General features: G+C 59.3%; 2 protein-coding genes and 1 non-coding gene across 6 annotated transcripts; 1 reads left to right on the forward strand and 2 right to left on the reverse strand.

Moving 5' to 3' along the window:
- Positions 1-23: 23 nt before the first annotated feature.
- BRMS1 (BRMS1 transcriptional repressor and anoikis regulator) lies at positions 24-7,135 on the reverse strand. Of its 4 annotated transcripts, XM_012757492.3 has the most exons (10): positions 6,981-7,133; positions 4,349-4,494; positions 4,132-4,222; positions 3,815-3,942; positions 3,577-3,656; positions 3,390-3,486; positions 2,795-2,887; positions 1,619-1,683; positions 880-919; positions 400-536 (listed from the first exon to the last, which is right to left on the reverse strand). In XM_012757492.3, exons 2-10 carry the CDS (start codon positions 4,485-4,487, stop codon positions 529-531), a joined length of 741 nt encoding a protein of 246 aa, XP_012612946.1. In that variant the 5' UTR covers positions 4,488-4,494; positions 6,981-7,133; the 3' UTR covers positions 400-528. The 4 variants fall into 4 exon arrangements, with proteins under 4 accessions (XP_075857759.1, XP_075857760.1, XP_012612946.1 ...); XM_076001644.1 differs by lacking the exon at positions 880-919 and having other exon boundaries at positions 24-536; positions 6,981-7,134; XM_076001646.1 differs by lacking the exon at positions 2,795-2,887 and having other exon boundaries at positions 6,981-7,134.
- Positions 7,136-7,360: 225 nt separating this feature from the next.
- On the reverse strand, positions 7,361-9,665 carry B4GAT1 (beta-1,4-glucuronyltransferase 1). The gene is made up of 2 exons (XM_012757486.2): positions 8,477-9,665; positions 7,361-8,233 (listed from the first exon to the last, which is right to left on the reverse strand). Exons 1-2 carry the CDS (start codon positions 9,530-9,532, stop codon positions 8,042-8,044), a joined length of 1,248 nt encoding a protein of 415 aa, XP_012612940.1. The 5' UTR covers positions 9,533-9,665; the 3' UTR covers positions 7,361-8,041.
- A 346-nt stretch (positions 9,666-10,011) lies between these two features.
- Positions 10,012-10,093, forward strand: TRNAS-GCU (transfer RNA serine (anticodon GCU)). Its single transcript has one exon. It is a non-coding gene; the product is annotated as a tRNA-Ser (tRNA).
- The last annotated feature ends 382 nt before the right edge of the window (positions 10,094-10,475 follow it).

The following is a 10,475-nucleotide window of genomic DNA, read 5'->3' on the forward strand; positions in this document are numbered from 1 at the left end:
GGTAGATCAGACACACACGGGCATGCCAGAGTCCCAGGAAAGGCTTTAATTGCAGTCTCAAAATCTGGGAGGCAGATACCGAGAACTGCCCTGGGAAAACCGGGGGGCCCGGCTGCTCACCTCAGCCAGCCAGAATGCACAGGCCCCCCCTAGATATTTCTGGCCCAGAGTTTCCACACAGCGAGCCCAGCTCCCAGTGGTGGGGGAGCCAGGGTCCAAGGTCAGCGGGACGGATGCTGCTGTGGCATAGGACATCTTCTTTGCCAGGGAGCACTGAGGAGGGTGATCTTCAGAGGGGAGGTAGCGGGCTGCTCAGGGATGGAGGTGGGGTGACGGTCTCGCCTGGCCAGGTCAGCTCCAGGCCACAGCTGTGCGGGCCTCCAGGAGGCATGCCAGCACCGGCTGGCAGGGGAGGGCCGGCGAGGCAGACCAGAGGGCGTGTCCGTCGGCCTCTCCGCAGCAGGAAAATGTGAATCCTGGGTTTGGGGCCAGCTGCTCTGAGGGACCCCCTGGCTGTGAACAGTGGGGTCATGGTCCTGGGGGTGTGTGGGAAGGGAAACCGTCACCTGTGAGAGGAAGCTGAACCAGGAGGGTGGCAGCCACTTCTTGTGGGGACATAGGGGAGTGGCCTCGGCCTCCCGAAAGGGTTCCTGGCAGCTCCCCAGCCTCACCCGTGGGTCCTGGCGATGGGCTTCGGCACCCCGGAGCCTCCCATCCCCACCTGGTTCCTGCTCCCCAAACTCCCTCAACCCCCTCCAACCTAGAACGTCCTAACTTTGTGGGGCCACCGATTCCGGCATGGCCACTGCCTCTCTCGGGGCTCCTTCCCTGGAGGCCGGGCGGGGGGGAGGGAGGCAGCACGACTGCCATGGTTCTTACCATCTGATTTTCTCTTCTGAGGGGACACAGCTGCCCTAGCCTGGGTGGGCAAGAAGAAAGCCCCCCTGAGAGCTGCCTCCTCCATGCCAGCCTCTGTGGGGCGGGGGAGCACACGCCCTCCCGAGGCAGAGCGCCCGTGTGCCCTGCCGCCACGCTGCTTTCCTGCCCCCCCCCTCAAACCATCAAAACCTGCCCTGGAGCAAGGGGCTGAAAGCAACCCCCCCCCCCAGGGCAGCTTCCCGTGCAGGAGGTCTCGTGAGCTGCCGCAATCCAGGGAACCCGGGCTGAAGACGTGGGGGGCAAGGGGTGAGCGGAGAAGTACCCATGTCCTCAGGAAGCCCAGGCCTGCAGGGACTAGACCTGCCATCTGGGTGGGGACCCTGAGGTAGGGTTGGGGGGACATGGCAGCAGTGGAACCACCTTTTTGTTTTTATTTTCAGAGTCTCGCTCTGTCGTCCTGGGTCTAGTGCTGTGGTGTCATCACAGCTCACAGAAGCCTCAAACTCCAGGGCTCAAGCGATCCTCTTGCCTCAGCCTCCCAAGTAGCTGGGACTACAGTCACTCACCACCACGCCCAGCTAATTTTTCTACTTTTTTTTTTTTTTTTTTTTTTAGTAGAGATGGGCTCTCGCTCTTGCTCAGGCTGGTCTCGAACTCCTGAGCTCAAGTGATCCTCCCGCCTCGGCCTCCCAGAGGGCTAGGATTACAGGCGTGAGCCACCGTACCTGGCCGGACCTACCTTTTTGATAGCTGTCCAGTCCTCCAGGATGTCGATCTCCTGCAGCATGTACACGATGTAAGGGCCTGTGACAGGGTCAAGGAAGCAGGAAGCCCGGTGGAGGGGGCAGGTGACGAGGGTATGGCCTGGGAGCCCAAGGCTGGCTGGGCTACCCAACCAACCCTCGGGAGAGGTGATGCAGTGGACAGTGAGGACCGGGTTTCAACTCGGGTTCCACCTCCTACCTCTTGGCCCCTGGTCTGGGGGGGCCCTCGTGGCCCATTTCACCCATCCACAGTGGGCCCCCACCTCACCTCCCTCCCTCAGGTCGGCTGCTGGGGCCCATCCTCACCCTCAGGAACCTGCTCCTTCCCTATTCTGTCCCCCTGTATCATTAACTGTCCCCGCATTCCTCCATCTGATGGCAGATTCAGGTCCTTTCCATCCTGAGACGACCCTCCCGTTCCCAATTGAGCTCTCGACCTGATGTCTACATGTCCCCATGTCCCTTTCGCTCCTCTAATCACTGCCTTCCAGATTTGTCCCTCCCTGCCTGGGCCCGCCCTCTGGCACCAGACAGCTATAGTGACTGATGCGGGCTCAGCGGGAGTCCCCTCGGGGGACATAGAACTCAACTCTGCTGGGCTAGCCAGCGATGCAGGCACAGCAGGCCCTGGACTAAGGGGCCCCTGCCTGAGGCGGGCAGAGGCAGGGAGTCCCCGCTGGGACTGGGCAGGCCCAGGTAAGGCACAGGTGCCCTGGGGAGTGAAGCCACAGGCACTGGGCGAGACTGGGAGGGGCTTCACGGAGATGGGCCCCGACCAGGTGGGGACAGGCAGGATCCCCCCCCCCCCAGGAGGAGGGGAAGTGAGCAAAGGCGCTGGGGTGGGGGTGCCTGGAACCTGCTGGGGCAATGCCAGGAAACAGAACGGCTCAAAGGCCAAACTTTACCCAAGAAGTTATGGGAGTTACTGAAGTGACATTTCTGTTTCTCTAGGGTCCATTTGGCCCAGGGGAGACCCAGGACCCTACAGGAAATTGCTGACAGCTGGATCTGCCCAGACATGGTCACGTGACACCAAACCACCATGAGTCCAGTCTGACTGTTCTTCGTGTATCCCTCCAACACCCTCCCCCAGGTCTGGAGCTGACCCTGATGTCCTGCCCAGTTTCAGGCCACCTGGGGTGAAAGGATACCAGAAACAAGAGGCGCCTTCTTCCTCTTGCTGGGTGGCAGGGAGTCCCAGGACTTTGAGCTGCCTCTGGCGTGCAGTTTGTCATCCCACCACTCTGTGTCCAGACCCACAGTCAGGATCGGGGCCTGGCCCACAGGACGCTCCCTCCCCTGGAGCCTCTGCCCCTACGTGGGCCAGCCTGGCCTCCTCTCCCTGCCCTGTCATGCAGGGTAGTGGACAGAGCCCTGGGCTGGGGCCGTTCAGGTCCTGACTGCACAGCGGTGCGACCCTGGGAAACAGGCCGCTGCACTTCCGCGAGCCTCAGCTTCTTCATTTGTCTGTGGACAGTGGCATGATGACAATCCCTGCCTCCTCACACAGGTACTGCGCACTGTGGCTAAGGGACGTGGGCATGCCAAGCTGACCGTTTTGGAAAGAGAGCCGGGGCAGAGGAGGGCAAGGGCACCCACCCTGCCTGAGTCCCCACCGTGTGCCAGGCCTCACTCAGTCTTCACAGGGACCCCAAGAAGCAGCCCCCGGACTCTCCCCTTGTGTGGCGAGGGAAGCTGAGGTCCAGAGAGGGGTGGGCGTTGGCAGGGCCGGGCGCTTGCGCTCACCAGAGCTGAGGTCCAGGCTCTGCCGGTCCTCCTCCAGTCTCTGGATCCGCTCCTGCAGTTCCCCCTGCAGTGTGTCATAGAGGAGCAGCTTCTCACTCTGGAAGGCATGGCAGTGGCTCAGCCAGGCAGGCCAGGGTGGGGCCGTCAGGCCTCGCCCCACCCCAGGCTGCCAGCCAGCTGGGCTCACCTCCAGGTGCTGCTTGGCCCCCTGCAGCTCACACTCGTACTTATTCCTGATCACATCCAGACAGAAGCCCTTGTAGATCCCTGCAGGGCAGGGGGGAAGGGCCTGCTTGGCTGGGGACCTCGGGGGCCCACAAAGGAGCTCTGGGAGAACAGGGTGAGGCAGGGCAGGGACAAGAGAGGAAGGGGACAGGAAGCCATGGCTTCTGGGAGGGGCACAGGGCACAGGCCAGCCCACAGACCTGCCACCTGAATGCGAATCTTGAGGCTCCGCTGCAGTCCCCCAAGAGGCTCTGTATATTCGGGGGCTCTCTCAGCCCCCACTTCCTCCAGCCGCAGCCGCAGCTGACTCAGTCGTTCCCTGAACAACCTGGGAGGTAAAAGGTAGCCGTGCACCGTGTGCTCATCCACTTGCTCATCTGTCGCTCTTGGGCAAGCACGTACAGAGCGCCTGCTCCACAGCAGGCCCCGCACTAGGCACCTGCTCACTGGGCATCAGGCCTGCTGCCTCCCCACCCCAGGTGCCCGAAGACCCAGTCCGAGGTGTCCCCATGCTCACTTCTCCTTCAGCTCCGAGAACTGCTTCTCCAGGTCCAACATCTCACTGACACACTCGCTGCGGCGCCGCTCATAGTCCTCATCGTCCATCTCTGGGACAAGAGGCCAGTCAGGGCTGGCTCTGGAGAGGAGTGGAGTGCGTGCTTGCGTGCGTGCGTGTGTGTGTGTGTGTGTGTGTGTGTGTGTGCGTGCATGCTTGTGTGTCCACGGGGACTCACCTGAGCTCTCCTCCTCTGACTCAGTCTGGCTGCCGCTCCGTTCCTCCTCACTCTCTTCCTCCTCCCCATTCATCTCGGTGGCTGAATCACCCTCTGCTTCCATCTCTTCCGTGTCTTTGCTTGGAGGCTGGATGGGCATTTCGGCTCTGGGAGAAGGAGTGGAGCCATCACTCACCACTGCGCACAGCTCAGTGGGAAAGAGGCCAAGTGGGGAGTTGAACCAAACCCAACCCCAGATGGACACAGCCAGGGAGGTGACTGGCCTCACCACACCCTGGGCTGGAAGCTATGCAAATGCTCCTGCCCTTGGACGTTGGTGGTGGTCCCAATCCTGGGAATACTGGCCGAGGCTTAGATTCCTAGCCCAAATTTCTGATGGGGGCTTGCAAGGTCCTTTGCAGACTGGACTTGAACTTCTGGTCCAGCTCCCTGCCCCCACCATCTAATGTCTGGTTCTTGCCCTTTCACCTCCCTCCCTCCGCTCGTGCTGTTCCTTCTGCCTACAACGCCCTTGGCTTCTCTTCCTGATAACACTCTGCAATCCTCTTTCACTGTGCTCTGGGTTAAATCCCATCTCCTCCTGCTGCCTCTGCAACCTCATGTCATCAATGCTCCCCTCTTTTCTGTGTCTTCAACTTCTCCCTCTTGGCAGTCTCCTTCCATGAAACTTTAGATGTGCTCAGGTATTTTCTACTATTAAGAAGAAGCAGAAACACAAAGCCTCACCCATTCCACTTAACTGCTCCCTGTTTTCCAATTCAGAGTTACACTTTTCAGGGCCTTATGCACACATGCTAGTCCTACTTTCACCTCCCATTTGTTCCATCTGTTTCTGTACCCATCAATCTCAGCTGAAACTGATCCTGTAGAGTTCACCAATGACTGCCTGTGGCTAATGCCAACACTTTTCAGTGCTTGTCAATTGACTTCTCAGCAACATTGAACTGAACATTGAACACTGTTAAGCATTCCTTTTTTCATTCACTCATCTAGCATTTATTGAACATCTAATATAGGCTAAGTACTGTCAGACACTACAGTAGGTTCCAGGGCACAACTGTGACAGACAGACACAGTCTTTGACCTCAAAGAGCAAAGAAGCAGACTGTTACTCTGGTGTGAGGAGAGTGAAGACCCAGGGGATAAGGCAGGGGTATCTATCTACCTGGGACCTGGAGCTTGCTGCAGAAGTGACAGCTTCTAGAGGAAGATGGATCAGGTGGGTGAGCTGAGTGACAGAGGCAACATTCCAGGTAAAGTGAGTAGCATGTGCAAAAATCCAGAAATCAGAGAAGGAACAGGGTTGGGGATATATGGGTCTAAGCCTCAGAGAGAAATCTGGGCTGCAGAGATTTGATCATTAGCATATAGCAAGTTCTTCATGCCATAGGAGAGGACATGTGACCAGCAAGGCAGAATGTGTGCAGTGAGAAGCCCATGATGCAACTTCCAAGGTCACCAAAGGTGGCAGATGAAGAGATCCCAGCACAGGAGGAGGAAAAACCCAGTCATGAAGAAAGAATTTCAAGGAAACTGGTGATAGTGCCAACTGCTGCCAAGAGCTCACCTAAGAGGAAGATTAAACAATCCTCTAGGCAGATAATTTCTCTGCCTACCGGGGCTTCTATTTCACTGTGATGTTCTTCCAACTTCTCTGTCCACTGCCTTGTAGTCCTTTAGAACAATGCAGATGCCATTTTCTCCAGAAAGCCTTCTCTGTTTACATTTCCTACTTGCTCATTCTCATGTTTGTCCCCAATCAGTCTGTGAGCCTCACCAGGCCAGGGGCTGCACACCCACCTTATTCACCCAGCGCAGTACTGGCTCAGGTGATGACTGGAGGATTTGTGAATACAAATTTAACAAAATAAACTTCTGCAGGGCAGGAAATAGCTTTTATTTTTTGGTAGCCCCAGGTCCCTGAAGTAGTAGCAAACTTTCCTGACACCCATCCAAGCTGTGTGTAATGCATGGCCAAGGGGAGAGTTTAGACACATTCCTCAGTGATTTCACCAATGATCTCAACCTGACCTGAAAACCTGGGTTCTCCAAACCAGCTTCATCTTTCCCATTCTGAAGCTTCAGTTCCCAACATCTGCAATTCCTCTTCACTGTTATGTATATTTACTTCGTCAGACGCAGTGTAAGTCCTATCTCTTGCAGAATCCTTTCTCCCCTGCAGCTGACTCATTATGAGCGAGTTAAATTCAGTCACGACCTCTCCTCCTTACCCTGGGTGCAAAAGGATAATCACTCTTGCTCCGAGTGTAGTCAAGATCGCAAGGGGTAAGAGATAGAAAAGCACACGGTAAAGCGCTGTACAGAGGCGATTTATCTTTTCAGACTGTAGGTTTCTCCCGGGCAGGCCCCCAGGGAGAGCAGACCCCTCCCCACTCTCGCAGAGGCCAACCCAGCCGCTCCGGGAGCTTCCGCCCCGCTCCACCCCCAAATGCACCGGCGCGAGCCAGAGAATCGCGGGCTCCTCCGCGGCCGGCCTCGGGCCCCTGGCCCCGCGGCCCCGCACGCGTCAGGCCGGTTAAGTCTCCGCTTCGGCCCCAGAGGAGGGGATTGTGCCAGCTCTGAGCAACTGACGGGAGAGGCCGAACCAGGCGCCGGGCTTGGCGATACGCACCGCGGGCAGTGGGGCCTCCGGCCTCCCCACCGACACTCCCTGAGAGGTGGCCGAGGCTCCCGGTACTGGCCGCCGCCGCCGGCCTCCCGGAAGAGCTGCGCAGGTCCCTCTGCTGCGGGAGGCGGGGCCTGCCGGCGCTTCCGTGTGCGTCATCAGGAGGCACCCGTCGGGGAGCTCACAATTGGACAGCTGGGGGCCGAGGCATGCTGGGATGCCGCGCCCGGTCTCCATAGCAACCGGCCGACGTGCACACAGGCCTTCTGTCTGCGGGGAAGGCCAGTGTTGCTTTTTCCTTGCTTTGCAGCCTGCGCCCCTTGGTCCGCGGCCACCTCCCTCCCGTCCTCCCCACCCCCAGCTCAGGAGAGTAACGGAGCCAGCTGTGGGTGTGAACACTCATTTATTTACACGTCGTCATCGGCAGGCAATGCCCAGCCCCGCCTGCGCGAAGGTACAGCAATCAGGCCCACAGAGCCTGCAGACCCTTCCCGCCTCCGCAGCCCCTCCAGGGGGGAGGCCCGAGAGAACCAGGAAGTTTAGGCTCCTGCCCAGGAGCTAAGAACTAAATTCTAGGCCTTCATCGGATTTCTTTCCAAAAAAGCCCATTTCCTTAAGTACTCAGACTTCTCAGCTCCATCCCATTCATACATTTTGCTCTCCTACAACCCCTACCCACCCACAAAGCATTGTTAATAATAACAATTATAACAACAATAATAATACTGTAATATTAATAATACTTCACATTTGTACGAAGCTTACAGAATGTTTTCACATACAGCATCTCATCTGAGCCTCCCAACAGTTCCGTGAGGTAGGTATTCTCACCTCTCTTTTTACAGGCGGCAGTCGAGGCTCAGAGAGGTAACGGGATTTGCTCAAGGCCACACAGCTAGTTAGTGGTAAAGCTAGGACTTGATCCCAGCACCCCATATTCAAGTCCAGTGTTTCAACACCACAGCTACCTCTGTAAAGTGGAGTGACATTTCTTACCCCAGTCAGGCCTGAGGGGCGGCCTGAGGAGCCAGGAGGCTGAGACTTCTCAGACTAGGGGAGGGAAGGGCTCAGCAGCGTCGGGGAGACTTGGGGTACTTGGCCTTCAACTCCTGTTTGAACTGGCGGTAAAGGATCTTATTGTGTTGATTTTCAGCCTCCTTCTGGGGATGGAACTTCAAGGCTTCTTTGAAGCCCTTATGAACCAGGAAACCTTCATTCAGCACCTCGAAATCAAACCCTGCCACATGCAGCTCACAGGCCTGTAGGGGGAAAGACAGGTCAGCAAAGTTTGATGACATTCGCAGGGCCGAGACTGACTTTCCTAAAGCCACACTCCTCACCTCTCGGGAGGCATCCTGGATCTTGCACACCATCCAACCAGCTCCTGAACTATGATCCCTGCTGCTTCACTGCCTCCTTTCCATCTGGGGCTGCTCCTCATAGCTCCCTGACCCCACCACCCCTCCTTCCCCATTTCCCCTTGCCCTCTCCCTTATAGGCACCTGGCTGATTCGATTGAAGCCGTACTGCCGAAAGCGCTCGTCGAAGGTGGGCACCTTGCCTCCAGCCACGTAGAATGGCTCCCAGGGGTCCTGCCAAGGCACCACGTAGGCAGGCCTCAGCAGGCTTTCTTCTGGCAGGTTGACCCAGCGGGAATAGTTGGTGGGTGCCTGGCAGGGCGTGCACAGCCCATAATAGAAGGGCCGCACTTCGCCCACCTGGTAGAGCTGCAGCAACTCCGTCTTGCTCATGGGCATGCGGCGGGCTCGGCGGATCTCGAAGGCAGGCACCACCAGCGCCGTCCCCCCCCACTGGTTGCTCTGATCCAGCATTTCCCGCAGGCCTCTCCACAGTCCCTCGCTGGGCACCATGTCCACGTCGATTACCAGGGCATAGTTGGCCCCCTCGCGAGCCAGATTCCTCAGCAAGTTATTGGGGTAGGAGACATTGGTGCCCAGCGCATAATTGATCCCGGGCTGGGCCACCTTGGCTAGCTTGTCAAAAACTTCCTGGCAGGACCGCAGCAGAGCAAACTCCCCCGGCTCCCGGGGGTCGGGCACGGCGGCCTCATAACGCGAGGGGCACACGAGATGCATGGCGACCCTGGCGCGCATGTCGGGGCAGTGGCTGCTCAGCGCGTAGGCCAGCACCGTGGCCAGCTGCGCCTCCTCCTTGGTGGCCGCGAACACCGACACGGACAGCGGGCCCTCCCAGCGCTCTAGCAGGCCCGACAGATGCAGCAGGTTGTCCACGCTGGCGTGCGTGGCCAGGATCACATCGTTGGGGTCCAGGGTGGTCTTCAGTAGGCCCCTGTAGACGCGGTAATCGCCGCTGGCGTCCAGGACGCCTCCGGAGGCCAGCGCGGCGCGGAGCTGCGCTTTGACCTGGTCCACGGACCGCGGGGACGGGGGGAAGAACTCAAAATACTGGTCTTGCTCCTCCTGCCCGTGCAGTCCCGACAGCAGCGACAGGTAGAGCAGCTGCAGCATCGCCACCAGCATGAGCGCGGCCAGCAGCAGCTGGTAGAAGGCGCACCGGATGGCGTAGGACATCTGCATGGCTCTCGGGGCTCGGGGCGCGCGGCAGGGACCGCCCGGCCACAGCCTCCGCCGGCGGCCGCAAGCCCGGATTTACCGCAGCCTTCCGAGCGCAGCCGACGCCAGCCGAGGCGAGCCGAGCGCGCGCAGCCCCGCCCGCCGCCCGCGCCGCGCGAGGGGCGGAGCTACCGGCCCGCCCCGCCCCGCGGACGCCGCCCCGCCCTCCCGGCCGGCGCGCGACCCCCGGACACGCGCGTCCCGCGGGCCGGCGCGCGCCCCGGCGCAGGGAGGGGAAGCCGTGGCGGGGCTCGGCGGCAGCTCGGTGCAGCGTGGCGCGGGTTCCGGCCGAGGCGGGCCGAAAGGAACTCAAAGAGCGGCCCTCTCCCCGCCGTTCCCCCTCGGCTGAGTCCCGGGAGGTCGGCGTTGGGGCCGGGTCGGGGGCCCGGAAGGTGCGGAGGGGATGAGAGATAGGGGAATGCGGAAAGAGCCGCTGAACGTGGGACGAGGTGGCCGAGTGGTTAAGGCGATGGACTGCTAATCCATTGTGCTTTGCACGCGTGGGTTCGAATCCCATCCTCGTCGGTCCTGTTTTACAGGGAGGGAAGAAAGGCTTCTTAATTTTCCACATTCTGCCTGTCTGGAGCAGCGGAGTTGGGGTGTAAATGGAATTCAGTCCAAGTCGGGGCGCGCTCGCTCCTGTTTGTCCAACCTGCGTCTCCCGCGTGCTCATCCTCCAGGTATATCTGAACCTCTGGGCAGAGGCCCAAGGTCTGCTTTTCTTTCTCCCTGGAAAGAGGGAGGGCCCTGGGGTCAGTGACACCTGAAATACTGGAACCGCGATGCTGGCCAGTGCCAAGGTGGGGTCGGTATATTTTCTGCAGGAATTAAAGAAGCCCCCACTGGAGGTGTCCGTGTCCCTATCTGAAGCGGTGGAACTTGGGGGGAGTGGTAGTGGTGTTCGATC

This window comes from Microcebus murinus, chromosome 4 (assembly GCF_040939455.1).
Source record: "Microcebus murinus isolate Inina chromosome 4, M.murinus_Inina_mat1.0, whole genome shotgun sequence".
NCBI lineage: Eukaryota > Metazoa > Chordata > Mammalia > Primates > Cheirogaleidae > Microcebus > Microcebus murinus.